At 46.4% G+C, this 21727-nt stretch overlaps 1 protein-coding gene across 4 annotated transcripts in view; it reads right to left on the reverse strand.

Annotated features, from left to right (window-relative positions):
• TMEM241 (transmembrane protein 241) overlaps positions 1 to 21727 on the reverse strand; it is a 111070-nt gene that overhangs the window by 1104 nt on the left and 88239 nt on the right. Inside the window, exon 14 of one of the 4 annotated variants that reach the window (XM_013051457.2) lies at positions 6951 to 7015. The exons of the other annotated variants lie outside the window; for them this stretch is intronic. Within the exon in view, the coding sequence (XP_012906911.1) occupies positions 6951 to 7015 (65 nt within the window). The remainder of the gene's footprint in view (positions 1 to 6950; positions 7016 to 21727) is intronic. 4 annotated transcript variants of the gene reach the window in all.

Raw genomic sequence — 21727 nt, forward strand, 5'->3', positions numbered from 1 at the left:
CCGCTGGGTTGGCCCCGTAACTGCCTGCTTGTCCCGAGCAAACGTCAGCTGGGAGGCAGGAGGGGCAGGAGGAGCGTGGGCTGCAAGGTGGGGTTTGCTCCTTCCCTCGCCTCCCTCCCCTGCGCCCGGGAAGGAGGTGGTGGGTCTTGCTCATCCGGACCCAGGGGGCGGGGGTGACTGTGCTCCAACAAACGCTCTGCCTCAGACACAGCACAGCGAGGACACCTCTCACAGCCGCCGAGGGCTTTCAGCAGACAGGGGTTGACGACAGGACACCACGCAAGTATCCCTAACCTTGTCAGGATTGAGGGCACAGTCTTTGAACCCTGTTATTCCACAGAGGCTAGCAGAACATTTAGAGAGGAAAACATTAAAGTCGAATCATGACTTTCCCATCAGCGCAGAAAGAAATACAGTCGCCGATCCTAAAATGAAAAGGTAGTGGGAAAACTGTAGACGGGGGAGGCCTGGAGGTCTGTACATTCTCTATTTTCAGCTTCTCCGTAGACAATCTGCTGTCTCTCTGAACCCCCAAATTCTTCCCACAAAGCTCTTCTGGGCACCGGGCTGGGCCATCCCTGCAGGATTATGACGGGAGGTGCATGGTGACGAAATGCCCTTGATCAGAGGTGCCAACACGTGCTTCCTGTCTTGTCCCACCTCCCCCACGCACCTGCCCACCACACACGCACATTTTGGTGACAGCGTCTTTACATTTTGGACGTGCACCTGGGAGGCCAACTCTGTGAAACACACAGGCTGTGCACACCACATTCCCAGGGAGAAATGTCACCCATGTGAGTGACTCTGACATAAAGGTAACTTGTCCCGTGTGCCCCGCTTAGCACAGGAATGAACTAAGTGTTAGGCCACTGAAACAACCAACTGAGTCCCAACTGTGGCTCGGGCATTGCTTAGCTGCTTGTCAGCTTTCGTCTCATCTGTGCCACGGGAGCTGCTCACACGCAGCAGTCTCTCTGAGGCTGAAAGGGACATGCAAGAAGCCATCAGCTCCCACACTTGGCATCTAACAAACGAGCAACAGAATATTACCGTACTGACTGGTTGACTGCCCTCCCAGGGCGGTGATGCCTTCCTCACTGGCCTCAGAGCTGGCTTCCCGACTCTGCTCCAAGACTTCACATGAGGGGCACGTCCCCCTGGTTGAGCAGCTCTGGCCACGGGGTTCCAGCCAGCATCGACGGGCGTCTTATCACGGAAGGCCGTGGGCATACGGTTTCTCCCTCCAGGGGGAGCCCTTCCTCAGACTGACCCAACAGCTGCTTCTTACAACCTCACCTGTGAGTCCAAGTTCTGCTTTCTAGAGCGACGGAGAGAACAAATCCTTTACCCCCGTCGACCCTAGAGAGCAGGGAGAAACCCCAAACCACCATCCTCTCCTCTCCCTGTGACAAAAGGGCTCCCGGTGAGAGCAGAGGCGCCCGCCTAGCAGCCGGTCACTGGGGGAGGGGACCGGGAGGTGTGCCTGAGATCTGAAGCTCCGAGGTGGAATGAACTTTCTTTTTTGTACAGAAATATTATAAATAGTGACAAGAAGCCCATAAATCCTGTTGGACATACATTTAACTCATAATAATGTAACTGAAGGTTGTGTCTATGTTATAAAGCGAAGCAAATGTCTAAGGACCTTCCTAGATCTATACTCATTGCTTAAAGGATTGTTTCTGTGAGAAACTGGGGTCCAGCTTCCAAAAGACGGTATGTGGAAACAGGACGCATGTGTGCTGGTCCCTGGCCTAGTGCCAGGGGTGCGTGAGGGCTCTCTTGCCTTTTCTCTTGGATGAAGGGGAAGCTCTTCTTCTGGTTTAGGGGGCTCAGCCCTGAAGACCAGGCTGCTCCTTTCATGCGGATCTACTGCTCCTTTCAACATCCCTTAAGGAACACACACACTCTTCTTAAACTCCTGGGGGCAAGTGCAAAGTCATGGTGACCTGGTACAAAGCCTGCATGGGCCTTTGGGCGGGGGAGGGGCTTATTTCTGCAACATAACCAGGGCTCCAGTCATTTCTAGAGCTTCCAGTAATCCTCCTTAGTCACCAGGGAGAAGAATAGGCGACGGGCTGGCTCACTGCCCCTTCTCCCCCACAGCCTTAGAACAATGCCAAGCGTAATAACCTTGCATCCCAACCGCTGGGCTTAGCTACTGCCTGAAACACCAAAGCAGCTTAGAGAAGGCTCAGCAAGGAATCAAACCTTGGTTCCGTGTACTGGTAAGAGAGCCAGGGAGGTGAGCTTTGATGTTGCTTTCTAAACAGCAGGGGAAGCTGACACGGGGTGCAGGAATCTTAATAGCATTACAACTATTTAAGTCAGAGCCTCACTGAACTGTTTGCAAATCTTGTAATCCCCATCATTATCATTCCTGAAGTGAACACACTTCATGCAACTAAGGCATACACACCAGACTGGAGAGCGCACCGCCAGAAATACTCAGCACCAGCTTCTCTTCCGAGGGGGGAGCGGATTTTCAGTTCCTCCCCAGTCTTTCTTTGTCCCCCCACCCAAAGAGGCCCTGGCTCGGTTTCACACTCATTACTGTGCTTATTCAAGCACTTACTGACCCAATGAGATGGGGGCCCAGAAACTGTTACTTTTCCGGCTGGAGCTCCCGTATTTTCCCAATGAAGGACAATGAATTCCTATCCTTGTTCCCCCTTCTCCCATCTATATTCCAAACGATTTTGGCTTTCTCTCTCTTCCTCACCAAAAGGTATCTGCCTAATCTCCCATTCCCTTGGAGACCTCCTGAAGGACAATTCATAATCTGCTCAATTACTCTGTGTTGAGAGGTAATGAGTGATAGTTACTTAGAAGGCCTTGCTTAGCATTTTGGAGTTTTTAACTCAAGTGGAAAACTGATAAATTTCAGTCACTGTGGGGGCGCCTGGTGGTTCAGTGGGTTAAGCCTCTGCCTTTGGCTCAGGTCATGATCCCAGGGTGCTGGGATCGAGCCCCACGTCGGGCTCTCTGCTCAGCGGGGAGCCTGCTTCCTCCTCTCTCTCTGCTTGCCTCTCTGCCTGCTTGTGATCTCTGTCTGTCAAATGAATAAATAAAATCTTAAAAAAAAAAAATTCAGTCACTGTGACCCTAGCTGCATTCTGGGGTGTGTTGGGGAGAGTACTTCCTTCACCCCTAAATTCACTCTCTCTATAAAGGGGCTTGGGCAGTCTCTGCGCAGTGTCCTAAACTGAAAGGCATAAGACATCATTATTCAAAGATGGTATGAGAACACTTTCTAAAGCCTGCTGGTGTTAGTGCGGCTTGTGCTAAGATCGAGCACTAACCCGTGCTCAATGGCGGGCTCCGTGAATGATTGGCAAAGGCGAGAAATGATCGCAGAGTCCTCAGGAAAAAGAGGTTGTGTTTTGGTTATTTGTTTTCTCTTCGTGTACCTAAACTATAAGAGAGTCTCTCCTCGTCTAAAAAGAACTCAAAGAAGGGGCACCCATAACTATTTCTACTTAAGAGGGACACTGCTCACAGTTTAGAATTTTTTCTTTCGTATGTGTTCGATCCCCTCTGTTAAAATTTTAGACATATACACCATATACCATAAAACTCCATTAATTAAAAGTGAATAATTAAATATTAATCTGGATATTTAAATGCACGGCTTGCAATAGATTGTTTTTGTCATTAAAAACAAGATACTTCTCTGGACAAGAACAGTTGCTTTTAAGAAAAGCCTTTAAAAGTTGACCAGCATTGGTACTTCGGTTTATAATTTTTCTTTCGTACAGTAGTTGAAAGGCTGGCCACTCATTTATTCAGCTCTTGCGATGAGGCAGAGAGGTGCACAGGTGCCTGGCTAGGCTTCCCTGCTGGAGGAGCTCACAGCTGCAGCCAGATGGCGCGTGCACACCCAGCTCTCAGCACGGTGGGGCTGACCCGGCTGTGCGAGGGGAGTGTGGGAGGGGCTGCCGAGGACCTGACCTAAGCCGACCAAGTCTCTAATTTAGGCGATCAGCAGGTTTCTAAGATCTTGCTGAAATTCTGAATGGCATTTTCTCCACTAATCACCACAAATCTTTAGATCCATGATTCCAGCTGGGGCTGTTCTGCTCCCAAGGGGACACTGGGTGATGCCTACAGAAAGTGCTTGGCATCCCGTGGGGGAAGGGCTCAGGTTCAGAGCCAAAACCCTACAAGGCACAAGACAACCCCCTAGAGTGAATTATCTCACCCAAAATGTAAACAGTGCTGAGGTGAAAAACCCTACTTTATTTTATTTTAAAGATTTTTATTTCTTTATTTGAGAGAGAGAGAGAGAGAGAGAGAGAGTGCGAGCACTAGCAGGGTGAGGAGCAGAAGGAGAAGCAGCCTCCCCCCGCTGGGAAGGGAACCCGATGTGAGGCTTGAACCCAGGACCCTGGGATCATGACCTGAGCCGAAGGCAGACGCTTAATGACTGAGCCCCCCAGGTGCCCTGAAAAACCCTACGTTAGATGATGAGTGGCTCTGTGCAGCTAAGCTGCTGCTGCCCCCCAGAAGGTAGATAATGACGCATTGTGCACTCATTCCCTGGATGGTGACCTCGCTGGGGCCCCAGACCATGTCAGTAGCCTCAGAGCCCACCAAGCATTTTTTTGTGAAATGAATGAATATAGGAGCAAATGGAGGTCAGGATGTAGCTGACACAGGGTCCTCAGGTCTCAGCCAACCTGGGTGGGGGAGGCTGTGCTGACTTCCAGCATCCATGCCCACGGAAGGGGGCAGTCTCTACCTATTCCAGCAATGGGTGCCATGTGGAAGTACATGCCCAATGTAGTTGCTGGTCCCCATTTTCGGAAGAATCTGGAAATGCGGACCCTTATGAGGAAGTCACCTGATTTCTCACCTTGACTGATTTAAAAATTTGCAAACCAAAAAACAAGAAACAATGATATAGGCAAACACAGTGGGTCCCAACAAAACAGTTCTGCAGTCCCTGCTCTTTGGGATTTCTGATCAGCTCCCACAAGCCAGAAGGCAGCTCTGCCTGAGGCCCCAGCTCTGAGAGCTGGTCAGCCGGTCTCGGCGTGAGCTTGCCACTGTATGGCTAGCACGGACTGGCTCTGTACGAAAGACAGGAAGTCTGAAATACGGTCTGACACTCCTCTTCTGGTGGTTCACTTTGTGGTTGGAAAATTCTTAGAGGCTGAAAACACACCATCCTTAAACGCAAGAGTTCTCAAAAATCAGGAAATTCCAAAGTCAAGGTTCCTTTTGCAATAATCGCACATGCTGTTTCCTTGATTTGGGTACACACAGCCTTTCTTTCCGTTTTGTTCAGGGCATCCCATAAAGCTCACAGGATGTGAAAGAGCCTGGAGACTTGGCCCCTTCCAGACAACTGCTGTGATACTCGGCCTGAGCATTTCCTCCCTGCTGGAGAGCCACCTCACTCCGCTAGTTCTCACACTTAGTTCCACACCTGGGTTTTTAAAGTTCATTCTGAAATTCTGTACAAAAGAGAGTTGTTGGAGGCTCACTTGTGGGAAAGAAAACCACCGTCAAGAATCTAGAATTCCACCATGAAGGTGAAGATACAGACAGTTGGGGAACAGTCTCAAGGATATCTTGGCAGCTGGGTTTCTGGACATCCTGCCTACTGCAGGGGTCATGCCTTCCTGGAAGGACAGGTGTAGGGGAAGAAGGAGGGAGCAGAGGGTGAGCTTCCTGCCCCACAGCCCCAGCTCTGGTTCCAAATCACTAACTCGCACCATTGGCTGCTCCTGCCTCTCTACCCTTCTCTGTCTTCCTAGGGCCAGAGGGCCCAAATCTTCTTCCTCCCACAGCCTCATTAAGCCTCTCTGTTCTGCATAAGGTCCTACTCAAGCCAGTTCCATAGCCCTCCTGATGGCCCAACCTCTCTCCTTCCTGCAGACCTCACATCTGCTGTGCCTTCAGACCATGACCATCTAATCCCACAAATTATCTTTATGATTTCCCTGCCCCTTCCCCTCTTGGAGGGCTGAATGTCTTATTTTGCATACAGCAGTCACTCAATAAATGTTTTCAGCAAACTGACGTAATTATAGTTTATAGTATTAAAAAATCCAAGACAGTGAGATCTTTGTCCCATGATCACTTCCCTGGACATTCTTAGTTCACTATGTCAGCCCTTGAACAAGAAATAGAGCTGTCTTGTCCTGGGTAATGCTCCTTCGGTGTTGCTGTCAAATTATCTAGAAGCTCTCACAGATGGTCATACTGGTGAGAAGAGGACCATAAAGGCCAGTTTCTTTAACACATCCCTTATGACCACTTGTACCTAGACACTACCTACACTGCTGGTAAGTCCTTGGCGTTTGCTAAGTCAGTCCTAAGGAGGTACACAAAGGTTATGGGACCCTGGACACACACAAGTCTGGTTTTGAATCCTTGTCAATCATAGCAGCTGTAAAATCCTGGAAAAATCACATAATATATATAAAGTTAGTGGATCACCAGTAGGGTTTATGCTTGTGTGGCTGAGTGGCCGAAAGGTCTGCGGGTGAAGCTCTGTTTCTTGATTCTGGATGCCGGCTGTAGTAGGTTTGGGATAATCAGTTTGTGAAAATTCATCAAGTTGCATGTTCATGACATGGGTACTCCTCGGATGTGTACTTACAGGTCAATAAAATATAGACCCCAAACGCCCTTTCTTCAACATTGAAGAGAAAAAAATTAATAACCTGATGAAACCCAAATAATGGGGTACCTGGGTGGCTCAGTTGGTTAAGCGACTGCTTTCAGCTCGGGTCATGATCCCGGAGTCCCGGGATTGAGTCCCTCATCGGGCTCCTGGCTCCAGGGGCAGTCTGCTTCTCCCTCTGACCTTCTGCCCTCCCATGCTCTCTCTCACTGTCCCTCTCTCAAATAAATAAATAAAATCTTTAAAAAAAGAAAGAAAGAAAGAAACCCCAAACAATGAATTTGCTTTTCCTTTCTCTGTGCAGAAGACTTACCATCCCACTGTCGCACTGGTCAGGATCATATCAAATAGCAATACCGAAGAGCCAGCTGTGAGCACCTGCAGGAATAATTTCAACGAAAGGCCATCAGAGCAGCAGGACTTGGGTAACCTCCTCCAGAGTCCTTGTTTCCAAGCTGAGTTCATGTTGGTTCAGATCCCAGACATCACCCGTTTCTACTTCACGTCCTTTCCCCCACACACTTGCTAGGTCACTGTATTTCGGGCTCCCTCTGAGCTAAGTGTTTGGTGGAGAAAATGCTAAGTCCTCATCTATTTGGGAGGTGAGAATCTTCAAAGAAACATTTAACTTCCCAGCTCTTCAAAATGGAGGCACCCGGCCAACATCTCACCCATCTCTCTGCAGGGCAGGGGGATAGTAAAACATGCATTTGCATCTTGTCTCAGTGTGCAGAAATAATGCCCACGTCCAGTTGTGCTCGTCTGTCTGTTCCCACATCCTCCACATAAGAACTTAGCCATCACCCTGCCTTTGCCCACAGCACCATCTCTCCCCTGTCCCAATGCCCCCATCTTTCTGGCCCATGATACAAATTCTAAGAAACCAAGTGCTTCCTGGGGAGGAAAAATTAAATCATTAATTTGTTATTTGCAGGGATGCCTGGCTGGCTCAGTTGGAGGAGTGTGTGACTCTTGATCCCTGGGTCATGAGTTCGAGTTCTGCATTGGGTGCAGAGTACTAAAAAAAAAAAAAAAAAAAAAAAAACTTAAAAAATTATTTGCAAATACCTAGAAGCCAAAAGAGAGAGTAGAGGTTACCCCCACATCTCTCAGAGCTGGAAATGATAGAAAAGTCTCTTAGGAATGGCAGTAATGGGACTCCCACTCCCACAGTATCACTGAACAGTTGGCACAGAGAGTATGTGTGAACCAAAGACCCAACTTGGTCACCACTTGGAATGCCTACTCAGGAAAAGATGTATTCCCCCCCACCGCCCTAGAATTCTGTATTCTGAAGTGCAAGACAGCTTTCATCAGGAAGGTGAGCCTAAGGACCTGCTTTCTTGCAATGAGAAGCAGAAGCAGGTTGTCAGGGCACCTGGGTGGCTCAGTCAGGTAAGCGTCTGCCTTCGACTCAGGTCATGATCTCAGGATCCTGGGATCGAGCCCCACTGCAGGCTCCTTGCTTAGCAGCAAACCTGCCTCTCCCTCTCCTTCTGCTCCTCCCCCTGCTCATGTGCTCATTCTCTCTCTCTCAAATAAATAAATACAATCTTTAAAAAAAAAAAAAAGAAGAAGAAGAAGAAGGTTGTCATGGGATGGGTCCCTCAGGCCAGACACCCTGAGAAATGTGAAAAACTATCATGCTGTCCTAGAGGCCTCTTCTGATCTCCAAACTGTGAACCAGGCAGCAAGCAGGAAGCCCTAAGGAAGGAGTATGGTTACAGGAGTCTCATCCTCATTCACCTACCATCTCAAGAAGAAGTCTGGAAATTTAAACCAGGAACCTCTGGTACAGAAACTCTGAGAGGTTTTAGAACCTGTGTAATTTACCCACTTGAGGTCCCTCTCTGTTTGCTTCTTTCGTGGATTTTCGGCAAAAAACCCTGACAACGAAACAGACCTGTATTGGCTTCAGGAACAAAAATGAAGTGGCGACCAGGTCAGCGAGACAGCCGCAAAGCAGAACCCAAGGAACAAGAGGGTAAAGATTGGTCAAAGAGCTGGGGGGAGGAGGGCAGGTATGTTCAACAGCAGGCTGAATGGCAGCTGTTCTACCCTCCCTTCGTTTCACTTAACGTTATGCTTAGGACCTTTGCACCTATGGTCCTAACTGAAGGGCGCCTAAAATTTTATTAGCTTGCCATGCAGCTGTCTGGTTTTGGAAACAAGGCGCTTGTTTTCCAAACAAGGCGCTCTTGACTTTGGATGTTACCTCTGACTTGAACACCTTGGACTTGGGCCTTCTAGTTGCGGCTGGCCTTAGTGGCCAACGTCCTAACCAAATCTTCTCTTTCTCCCTGTTTCAAGCTTGTCATTTTCCCTTTCTCCAAAAATGTGTTTCTTCTAGATTTTCCAACTCATGAACATTTCACTATTTGGAAAAAAATACTATTTTTTCTCCTTGGTGCTCACTTTTATTACCTTCCCTTTTCATCTTACTTTTACTGTCCTTTTCTCTTTCTTTTCTTTTTTTTCCCCCCCTTCCTTAGTCTTAACCAAAGCTCAGCTTGTTAATCCCACTTTACTTTTGCCACTTCTCGGATGTTTCCTGGGACGGAGCCAATGGGGATTTCTTAGAACGGCTGAAACAGGCTCTGTCCTACTGATGGACGGCTGTGATGCTGGCAGCTTGGCGCTAACAGAACACCTCCCTACATTTGTAAAGGTCCAATTGGCCTTTCCTCATCCTTCACCATCATCTTCAGGCCCTTCGCCCCTTTCCACCAGCTCTTCATGGACTTCTCCGGTGGGCTCCGTCCCTTATTCTCAGAGTGTCTCTCACACGGCTTTCCCTCTGGTATGCGAGGCCACCACCTCCTACAGGGAGTCCACACAGCCTGGGACCGCGCCTCCTTTCCTCCATGTACCTCTCTAGCTCGGGAGGAATCCCGTCTGCCCAGGAGACAGACAACCAGCCTGCTTATTCCCATTCACTGAACCTTTTGCCAAGAAAAACACATCTTAAAACTTCCAAACCGGCTCTTACTTGAAACTCAGATGGGTTGGGTAGCCACACCAGAGCCTCTGCCACGGGCTGCTTCCTGGAAATGTTTGTTCAGTCTCCTGTCTTTCTCCTGGGGCACTTTTTCAGACTTCTCTAAAGTTTCATCTCTCAAGGAGCACATTTTCGGCTGGCTGAGACACCCACTAAAATGTCACAACAGGTGTGTCTTATTTCTGTAACGACTGTACGGTGAAGTTGTCTACCCTACGGAGCTACGGCAAACTTCAATGGACTACTCTGAGATCTCTTCAGTAGAACCGTTGGTTTCTGAGCCTTCTCTACTTTCGTTTCCTCTGCCAGCCCTAGCAGTTACCATGGAAGGCATTTTCTCTCTCTCTCTCTCTCTCTCTCTCACACACACACACACACACACAGACTCACCAAAGTTCTACCACTTCACAAAAGTCACTGCTGAAGGGGCGCCTGGGTGGCTCAGTGGGTTAAGCCACTACCTTCGGCTCAGATCATGATCTCAGGGTCCTGGGATCAAGTCCCGCATCGGGCTCTCTGCTCAGCAGGGGGCCTGCTTCCCTTCCTCTCTCTCTGCCTGCCTCTCTGCCTGCTTGTGATCTCTCTCTGTCAAATAAATAAATAAAATCTAAAAAAAAAAAAAAAAAAGTCACTGCTGAAGATGGGATGAGTAGCAGCCAATGGTGCCTGACGGAGAGGTAGACTCTGGGCAGGGGGCTAGCCCGACTTGCCCACTAAGTGACTTGTACTCCAACCTCACCAGGTGTGAGGTTCAAATTCATGCCTCATCAAAGAGGAAGAATACTCAAAATTCGGAATGATAACACCTGTTCATGTCAAGGGTCCAATCCACTTCTAGTTCTACCGTGGAACAAACAGAAGCCAGGAGTAGCTAAGGGGTCATGGCTGGGTGCCAAGTGTCCTACACGTGGTCACTTAGGGGCAGGACCTGAGAAGTAGAAGGGACTCTCCAAGATCACAGCTGGGGGAAACTGTGACCTATCGATGGAGGCTCCAGGGGCCTGGGACCCTCAGCAGTGAGGAATAGAACCAAACTTTGTCTCCCAGGTCAGCCTTCCCTCACAGCCAGAAACTCAAGAAAGGGCCCCCACCAGCTCCATGAAGCTTTTTTTTTAAGACTTTGTCTTTCAAGTAATTGCTACACCCAACGTGGGGCTTGAACTTAAAACCCTGAGATCAAGAGTCACATGTTCTATTGACTGAGCCGGCCAAGCACCCGTCCATATGGCTTCTTCTGGGTTTTGGAAAAATCCACCAAAAGCAGGGATTCAAACAGATATTTGCAAACCCGTGTTCATAGCAGCATTATTCACATTAGCCCAAATCTGGAAGCAACCCAAGTATCCATCAATGGATGAATGGAGAAGCAAAATGTGTTGCATACACAATTACTCAGCCTTTGCAAAGAAGGCAAATCGGACCCATGCTGCAACACAGATGGACCTGAAAGACATGACAGTGGGTGAAATAAACCAGATACAGAAAGACAAATAGTGTAGGATTCTACTTTCATCAGGTACCTAGAGTCATCACGTTCATAGAGACAGAAAGTAGAATGGAAGTTTCCAGGGATTGTGGGGAATTGGGAGTGGGAGTCGGTGTGAACAGGGATGGAGTTCCAGCGTCAGATGATGAAAAAGTTCCGGTGACAAATGTTAGTGAATGCGTGAACTTTTTTTTTTTTTTTTTTTAAGCTGTTAAAATGGCTAAAATGTGCTTAAGAAATCGACTTCGAGTTCCTCTTGGAACTTGCCCTTCAAGAGACTTCAGTAGCAGCCCTGCCTGGCGACTGTTGTTCTTGCTTTCCGAAAGCAAGTTTAAAAATACAAATTTTTCCCCCAGAAGAAAGAGTCCTGCGGTCTGAGGAATGTCTCCGTCGCACACACAGATCTGAACAACAAACACCAGGACCAGCCTCGGGCTGAGGGAGGCCAACAACAGCAGAGCTCGGTGCGTCGTGCCGGGCAGCGGGCCTTTGAACTTCCTGGCTTTGTCAGCGGATGTCACAACCTCTGTGTTATTGAAGCAGATTTTGGTATTTAAAGCAGATCAGGCTTGTTTTTTAAACATTCATTCCGATCCTAAGACACATTTTCTGTTTGTCCGAGGGAAGGAGAAAGGGGAGTGGTGGGTGGTGGGAACCGGACAGTTGTGCATTGGCGGTGGGGGGTGGGGGAGTGGTTGGAGAGTTGGGCTTGTTGTTTGTTACTGCTTTGTGGTTATTGTTGAGACACAGATGCCTGAAGAAGAAAGGGACCGACTACAACACAGAGAAAAGACTCTGCACTGTCGCTATTTCAGCGACAGCCCACGTCCCTCACTTAAACGCGCTGTAGTGTCTCTAACGCGGTTTTATACCATCTCATTTGCTCAGCAAAGTCCCTCTGCCTGGAACTTCACACAAGTGGCCTCCCCCTACCATTCCTGCTCACTTTGTGAAAATCCACTTCTAGAAAACTTGTACAGCTTTAAAATATATTTATTTATTTATTTTAGAGAGCGGGATAGTGTGCGCAAATGTGAGGGGGACAGGGTTTGAGGGAGAGGGAGAGAGACTCCTCGGGCAGACTCCCGCTGAGCACGGAGCTGGCACAGGGCTCCATCCCAGGACCCCGAGATCCTGATCTGAGATCAAGAGTCGGACGCTTAACTGACTGAGTCACCCAGGCGCCCCTAGAAAACTTTTATGAACCTGAGCCCGCCACCCCAGCCACACATCTGGGTGGATCAGGCACCTCTTCCAGAGGCAGTGCCAAACTACGGAAATGTGTGATCTCCCCAAGCAGGACGTCTGTTGTCCCTCTTTGTATGTTCAGTATCTACCGACAGAGACCCACATGCAGTCAGTGGCTGATACACTTTCTAGAACCACACTAGTCATTGAAGCTGGCAAGTCACAATCTTGTTTCTTCTTAAACCCCTTTTCATACATTAGGGGCAGTTGGAAGCCAGACTGGAGAACAGCAGAGACCCTCTCGGCTCATCTCCTCCTCCCCTCCGCAGGGAGGATTCATGGTTGGCTCCCTCTGAGTTTCAAGTTTCAAGTCCAAAAATGTTTCAAGTTCAAAAATATTTCAAGTCCAAAATGTCAGGAAAGATTCTGATTATCTCTTGGACCAACTGACCATGCTGGGAGGGGCGGGGAGAGGGGGGAGGGGGCAGTGGCCAGAGTAATGGAAGAATGTGGACGTTCATCCTTGAACTTCATGGTTGGAATGAAGGAAGAGGCACATTTCCCTGGAGGAAGGAGGGAATGTGCTGGGCAGACAGAAGAACAGATGTCTTGCATGTCCCTGCCATCAACACCACCTGGGAGCCTGCAGAATATGGGGCCCCACCCCAGACCTATGGAACAACATCTACATTTGAACAGACAGCCAGGTGACTGCTTTCATATTCACATAAGAGGAGCTCTGCTCTACCCCCTCCTACTCCAGCACTATCTCAAGAACTACTCTGTCCAGCGGATATGGAAGGGCTTGGCAGGCCGCATCCTCAAGGCAGGGCAGGCTGCAACTCCTTCCCAGGCCACAGAACAGGAGGCATATGTCAGAGTGTCTTGGAGTCTGTCTGTGCTGTAGACTCACCTATGGATGTTACTAATAGGCCTTTTTAGGGTAAAGAGTAAAACAATAAAAATTTATAAACCAAGAGCAGATTATCTCTTTATCGCTGAGGACCCGAGGAACTATTCCAAGTCCACCAGACACAAACCACAGCTAAGGCTGAGAACTCTATTTGGCAATTTAAAAACATTCAATTTAACCCTCACCATTAATCCTCTGATTTCTTATCATGATCAGTGTAGTTATTTATTAGTGACAGACAACGCCAGCTAAATTCTGGGCGTGGCTATTCATAGTTTGGTATGTCCTCGTTCAGGGACACAATGAGTCCTTACTCTGGCAGGTATCAGGAGACCAACGTTTCCCCTAAGCACCATGGGACAGAGAACATAGATGAGGGACAATAGGAGATGAAGGGTATATGAAGGAAGGATAAATTTTAAACCTAGAAAACCTCTGGGTGACTTTGAATGAACTCCTACATTTTACAGAGGAAGAGCGGAATTAGGAAAGATGCGACATGACCATCTAGTTTGGCGAAGGGAAAGGAAGAAAGTGACCACAATTTAAAGAGGACCAAAAATGTGCCAGATGTTTACTCTGTAGTGTTACATGTATGAGCTCATATGCTCCCCCAACATCCCTACACAGGAGGGTGCTTGGTCCCATTTTACAGGTGAAAAAACTGAAGCTCTTAGAGGTTACATTGCTCAAAGCACAGAGTCACAAAAGGGAAGAGCTGGGACTAACAGCCTGGTCTGCCACCTATACGGACCCTCACAGTGCACCCCAGTGGTAACTAGCCCTCCGCGGTAGTTCTGCTGAACCCTGGGCGTGAACCTGACTCAGCAGCTCTCAATGCCCCCAGTTACACATCAGAGTCTCCTCTCAAAACACCCAAAAGACAAAAACTAAAGTCCTGCCCAGTATCAATCAAATTGGAATATCTTGGGCACCTGAGTGACTCTGTCCATTAAATATCTGCCTTTGGCTCAAGTGACAATCTCGGGGCCCTGGGATCGAGCTCCACATTGGGCTCCCTGCTCAGCGGGGAGTCTGCTTCTCCCTCTCTCCCTCCACCACTCACCCAGCTCGTGCATGCTCTCTCTCTGAAATAAATAAATAAAATCTTAAAAAACAGATCCCCCTGGGGTACCTGGATGGCTCAGTGGGTTAAAACCTTTGCCTTTGGCTCACATTATGATCCTGGAGTTCTGCAATCAAGCCCGGCATCGGGCTCTCTGCTCAGCAGGGAGCCTGCTTCCTCCTCTCTCTTGCCTGTCTCTCTGCCTACTTGTGATCTCTGTCAAATAAATAAATAAAATCTTAAAAAAAAAAAAAAAAACCCTAGAAATTTCACAGGAAGGTATGGTTGAATCCCCGGTCATTGACATATCATTAGGTTGAGTAAAAGTATCCACAAAACTGCCACCATTCACAGAACCGCTCTGGAACACTGATGAACAGGCCAGAACCTGATAACCAAGACATCATCACCCCATCACCATTATCACCATCATCACTGTAATGGTCATTTATTGCACCATCTTACATTCCCCCAGCAGAGTGTGAGGATTCCCATTTCTTCGCAAGCTTGATCTTTTTTGGGGGGAGGGGGGCCGGAGGTAGCCAACTTTTATTTTTTAAAATATTTATTATTATTTATTTATTTGAGAGAGAGAGCATGTGTGCGTGTGAGCAAGCGAGTGGGCAGAGGGCAGGGGCAGAAAGAGAGAGAGAGAATCTCAAGGAGACTCCATGCTGAGTGAGGAGCCTGACGTGAGGCTTGATCCCACAACCCATGAGATCATGACTTGAGCTGAAATCACGAGTCCAATCACATGCTTGATCTTATTTTTTTTTTAATAGCCATCCTAGTGGGTATAAAGTGGTATCTCCTTGTGGTTATATTTGCATTTCCCTGAGGGCTATTGATATTCGGTATCTTTCCATGGGGCTTATTCTGTGTCTTCTCTGAAGAATTGTCTATTGGGATCTTTTGCCTCCTTTTAAATTGAGCAATCTGTCTTTTTACTATTGATTGAGAAGAGTTCTTTCTATATTCTAGACACAAGTCCCTTATCAGATATGTAATTTATCATGGGTTGTTTTTTCTTTTTTTTTTTAAGATTTTATTTATTTATTTCACAGACAGAGATCACAAGTAGGGGAAGAGGCAGGCAGAGAGAGAAGGAAGCAAGCTCCCCGCTGAGCAGAGAGCCTGATGCGGGGCTCGATCCCAGGACCCTTGGATCCTGACCTGAGCTGAAGGTAGAGGCTTTAACCCACTGAGCCACCCAGGTGCCCCTGTGGTTTCCTTCTTATAGACTCTTTTATTTATTTTACCTTCAAATATTTATATTTTACTTTAGAACATGGTCTATCCAAATTATGTACTACTCTCCTTGATCCATAATGAGTTTTAAATGTGATTTTATGGGGCACCTGGGTGTTTCAGTTGGTAAAGCATGCAACCTTTTTTTTTTTTTTTTTTTTTTTTAATTTATTTGAGAGAGGGAGGAAGGAAGAAGCAGAATCCCTGCTGAACAGAGACCCCAACTTGGGGATCGATCCCAGAACCCCGAGATCAGGACCCAAGCAGAAGGCAGATGCTTAACTGTCTGAGCCACCCAGGTACCCCAAGCATGCCACTCTTGATCTTAGGGTCGTTGAGTGCAGGCCTCATGCTGGGCACAGAGATTACTTAAAAAAATAAATCAATAAATGCGATTTTAGAAAAGTTTTGGAGATCAAATAAGAACATACATTTAGTAAGGGTCTAGAAAACTCCACACAGTAAATCCCCAAATACACTCAGTAATTTTGAACAGCTTGATGATCAGTTCTTTAACAGGAAGAGAGGAACAGGACTACTAAGATTACTTGTCTCTCCCGTAAATTCTGGCACTTTAAAGATGTTATTCCATCGTCTGTTGGCATTCCTAGTATCAGGGGAAATGTCACTTATTTTAAGGTAATGTGTTTTTTTCTCTGGTTGATTTTAAGATTTTCCCTTCACCTCTGGTTTTCAACAGTTTGACTAGGATATGCATTAAGTATGGTTTTCTTTGTATTTTTTGTTTGGGGTTCGGTGAGCTTCTTGAGGCTCTGATTGGTATCTTTTGGCAGTTATGGAAACTTCTCAGTCATTACCCCTTCAAATACTGTGTCTGCTCGATCTCTCTCTTCTAGAACTCCAGTGACACATACTTTGAATTTTTTGACAATTTCCATGTCTCTCATGCTTTCTTCTGTTCTCTCCATTTTTTTAAAAAAAGATTTTATTTATTTATTTGACAGAGAGATCACAAGTAGGAAGAGCTGTAAGCAAAGAGAGAGTGGGAAGCAGGCTCCCCGCTGAGCAGACAGCCTGATGCAGGGCTCAATACCAAATCCCTGAAATAATTACCTGAGCCCAAGGCAGAGGCTTAACCCACTGGGCCACCTAGGCACCCTGTTCTCTCTTTTCTTTTCCACCCTTTATGCCTCACTAATCCTGCTACACTGTGTCCTGTCTGCTCTTCTTGGGCTAGCCAGATCCTTAGTCCCCACCCAAAATCAGCAAGTTCCTCTCACCCCCAACCACCTTAAAGAAAAGACCTTGTATTACTCAGTATACATAGGAAGGGTCCTTCCTTCTCTGGAAATTATTTATGTGGTTCTCAGTGCTTTCACCAGTCTCTGATTTTTCTTTTTTTCTTTTCCTTGCTCTTTTTCTTTTTCTTTTCTTTCTTTTTTTTAAGTAGGCTCCACACCTGGCATGGAACCCAACACAGGACTTAAATTCATGACCCTGAGATCAAGACCTGAGCTGAGATCAAGAGTCAGACGCTTAAATGACTAAGCCACCTAGGCCCCTTCTGATTTCTTTAAAAATACAATTTTTGCAATTTAATTGCTTTTCCCCCTAGTTGCTTCAGTTGAATGTTGACCTGTCACAACGTACCACACTGTACTCTGAAGTAAAAGGTTTCCACTTGTTATAGGAGATAATTATAGATTACTATATAGATTATAAAACTGAGATCCAGAGAAAGGTTAAGCTACTGCTTTCAAACTAGGTCTGGCTAACCACTATTTCCCTAGAACCTCCTTAAATGTCATGGTAAGACAAGGTGAAAGGGGGGCTTTACTTGATTTGTTCTGAACATCTTCCCAATCAATGCCAATCTTATGAACTCAACATTATAATTTTAATTACCTTTTTTCTTTTATCATAGTCTAGGACTATGTATATTATATATATGTAATATATATTATATTATATATAAATATATTTTATATATGTATCTATATAAATATTTTACCAGCCTGGGGCAACAGGACTTTCTCAAAGACATAATCTCTTTCTCTTTCTCTCAGACAGTTTCAGGTATGATGCAACTGATGGGGATTAATGAGGCAGCTGGTGGTGAGAGCAACATTCAGGTTCTTCCTCATGATTCCCTCTGCCCATGGGAGAGGAAACTCATCTGCCTCCTGGCCATTCACTCTCATCCAAATCCACTCTGATGGAAAGACTTCCTCATCTTGCTGTACGTTTACCAAGGCTCATTATACTAGTTAATGGGATTCTGGTGCTTTACAAACAAAACCTAGACTCTAAATGGTTTCTCTCTTCCCCTGAATCCACGTAGTAAAGTTCCCTGGAGTCTCTGTCTCCACCTGTTGGGGGTGGAATGGAGGATGGGGAGGAAGCCATGATTCCTAGCAGGAGAAGAAAGCCTTAATTCTAAAGATTTTCAACATTTCAACTCTCTTGACATTTTCAGCTCAACTTTGTTTCCCACTTGCCTACTATTGCTTGTCCCTGTATTCTCTTAGTCTACACCCAAGAAGGGAAGAGGAGCGGGTAGTAGGGTTTAAGTATCAAAACTCTGAACATTCCAACCTTTGCTTATAACTTCAAGACCTTTGGATATTTTTTCTCTTGGACTTGCAACTTCCTGGCACAGTTGTGCAGGTGTTAGCTTCTGGGTGGCTGGGTGTCAGATTTTTCTCTTCAGTGTTCACATTTCTCCAGCAGCCATACTGACATGGACACTAATATGGTGTTTCCCGGTACCTCTGGAGGGCGTCTTCCTTTTCTTTCTCTCTCTGTGGGCATTCCACTTCAGCTCATCCTAAAATACCCAACCAGTCTGATTTTCTATCATATACTACGTTTTTTAAGGAAAAAGGCTATAAAGATGCCAAGTACTGCTTCTTTGCCAAGCAGTATAAAGAGCAAAATACTGCTGTCATCCTTAAAACATCCAGTTGTTGAGATGAACAGGGAATTTGGGATTACCCTACCTTTCTCTCAAACTCCATTCAAAGACCGCCTGCTGTAAAGCCAATAGAGTCTTCATTCTGATACTTTTTCTCAACTTTCTCCATTCCATTGTATTCAGTAAATGTCCTCATCTACTGACAGGCTTACTTTCAAAAAATGATTGGTTTCTGCCAAAGTGATTTTTAAAATTTTGTCCTGCTGACTGAAAAGTTCTATCAGTCTCCCAAGCTAAACAGGGTTCTGTGCTTCTGGAAAGGAAGGGCATGTGGCTAAGGTGTTTAATTTTCTGAGTTGTTTCAATTCACTCAAAGGATAGATATAATCTCTGCAGTTTATTTTTAAAAATGAAATAAATTTCAGCTCAAAGGAGCTTTTAAATAAAAGGACCACAGTTATATTTACTCCAAGGCCTGAAGATTTTTTTCCTCCTTTTTTTCTTTTTTAACTTTTTAAAAGACCTTTAATGCGCTGGTGTTTTAACGAATTCCCATATTTGAGCATTGTCTCTAGGTCTAAGCTTTTTTCAGAAGAAAAACAAAGAAACGCATCCATAATATTTTAAGGTCTCCCTTTTTTCCAAGAAACCTGGGTACTTATTTATTTCAAAGGAGTCAATCCTGCTTCCAAATGAAGAAAGAAAAAGAACTGGATGTCTACCATGTCCAGTTGCCATTGTTTTGCTGTTACCACTTAATCTAATGAGTTTTTTATTCATGGCTGTCCCCTTCACTGGTTAGGCAGAGTAACACACTCATGACTTATTAAGTTATGGCTGTGTTTAGCTTACTACGTGCCTGAGCCTAGCCATTTCATCTCCTTTTGATAGAAGTTCAATTCATGCCATTGTTATCCTGAGTAATAATGGAGGGAAAAGAACAGCTTTGCCAAAAGATATACATCCAGACCTCCTGGCAGTGTTTAAGGAAACATAGTGCTCATTTGGTAAAAACCCTTTTGCTGCTTTAAACCTGCCTCTTTCCTTAATCCCAACAATTTCTGGAGAAATAACAGGTGGGAGAAGTGAGGCCATGACATCACGGGCTGTGCCTTCTCCAGGTCTGGTCACAGTGGGTTCTGCACGATCTGGGGGTGAGAACTCCTGAGCACGCTTGTGAGAGCTTCACCCCGACCGCTCAGTTCTGCTTGAGGGATTTACACAAACCATGAAGGCTTTCAGCTCTTGCTCTACAGTTCGGTGCACTCTGCAAAATGTCAGTGAGTCTTCTGCTGTGGACACCCCTGTGCCCCTCCCACCCCCCCCCCACCCCCTACCCCCGTCCCCAGTTCATATGTTGAAGCCCTAATGTCCAATGTGATGGTACAGGGAGATGGCACCTTTGGAAGGCAACTGGGGTTAGATGGGGTCATGGGGGGGGGGTCCCCACGATGTGCTTTGTGACCTTGTAAGAAGAGACCAAAGAGCTCTCTCTCTTCTTCTCTCTCTGCCATGTGAACAGCTAGAAGGCAGCCATCTGCCACCCAAGGAGAGAGCTCCCTCCAGACACCAGCCCTGCCAGCAGCTTCCCCATAGACTTGCAGCCTCTAGAACTGAGAGGAAAAAATGTCTGTTGCTCCAGCCGCCCAGTCTGTGGTATTTTGTAATGGCAGCACAAGCTAAGACATTATTCCTTGCTCTTTTGGAGAGTTTTTAAAAAGTGAAAGTTAAAAGAAAACAACAACAATGACTAACTGTTTCAGAAGAAGCTTTTACCGAATTAGAAGAAAAAGGGAAAAGGGCTTTGAGCTATGGCTAGAATGAAGCAGAGGCCAAATGACACGCACCTCGCATTTCACCAGGCACCAGAGAGGAGAACACGATAGGCCAGCACCTGCCCTCACAGCGCCCTGTGCCGGCTCACTGCTTCTAGAGGCCACCAAGCAAGTCGTTTCCATGGAACGTGTTAAGTGTTGAGATTACAGGTGTATTCTGGATATTACGAGAATAAGCTCTCCATCAAGATGATGCCCATGTTAATCTTGAACAAATAAGTACTACCCAGTGAGGAAGCTGGGAAAGGGACTTCTAGGTACAAGGAACAAGACCAACAAGTGAGCAAAGTCCAAGCCACTGGGTCTCAACTGGGGAGCACCACACGAGGTGAGTGGCAGCCCATCGTTAACGCTGAGAGAAAACTGGGAGACAGAAAACAAAACAGTAGTGGGAACCCCTCTTTCCTAGCAAGGTACTGAGAAAAGTCCCATATGGATTCTATCCCTTAAGGACAGTGGGCAGCTGGTTCCAGGATGACTGGGCACACGGTGTGATCAGACGCCAGAGGTGGGCCTGCCCTCCGATTCAATCTCGTGAGCATCGCTCTCATGCCCGTGTCTGTGGGAGAGCCGGGCCACCAGTGTCCTAGGGGTCCTGGGGGTTCCAGACTCCCTGATGGACCTCAGATGGGCCAGTTCCCCTCTCTGGATTTGAGCTTTCCCCTCCATAAGAAAAAAAGAAATCATCTACAAAGTATTTCTCAGGGATTAAATTTTAGTCTCTCACTTAAAAAATTTTTTTAAAGGGGATGGGAGATTTTATTCATTCCCTGACTTATTCCAGTGAGAATTTTCAAGAAGCTTAAAAAGACAGTGGTTACAGACAAAACACAGGGATTACAGGGAGATGAGAGGTAATGTACGCGTGTGTATCCGCCTTCGTTTCTCTCGGGTACTTGCCCGGAGTGGAACCTCGTTTAGCTGTAGTGTTTTCTAAGCCAGAAATGCTATTCTTTGTCCTCGCCAACACTCGGTATTGTCAGTCTCTACAGTTTTGGCAGCTCTGGTGCGTGTGTGGTTCCACATGAGATTTGATACCACTTCTGTCTCAATGCCCCATTCCCTTACCACCAACTAGTCCAGGCTGAAAGCCGCCGTTTCTCTCTTGAACACTCCGTCAACAATCTTTATTTCATGCCATGGCTGATATCTTTCTTTCTTTTCTTTTTTTCTTTCTTCTTTATATTTTTTAATCAACAACTGTGTAGAACTTCCATGGTAACTTAGATTCTCTGAATTCTTTGAAAAATTGAAAAAAGCACTTTGAAACCTAGGGTGTCACTTGGATCTGGTCATTTTAGATCTCTCTTGACACTAGAGTAGCAAAATGGAACAAACTGGGAAGCGAAGGCTCTCAACCCATATCAGCAGCTCTGAAAGTGTAGCTGAACCCAAAATGCAAACAACACATCCAACATTTCTCCATCTGTGAAGGAAAAGCTCATTCTTTTCAAGTAATACTATACCTAGCCAATGTAAAA

Source organism: Mustela putorius, unplaced genomic scaffold, assembly GCF_011764305.1.
Source record: "Mustela putorius furo isolate JIRA1106 unplaced genomic scaffold, ASM1176430v1.1 tig00003858_pilon_pilon_pilon, whole genome shotgun sequence".
In the NCBI taxonomy this organism is placed as follows: domain Eukaryota; kingdom Metazoa; phylum Chordata; class Mammalia; order Carnivora; family Mustelidae; genus Mustela; species Mustela putorius.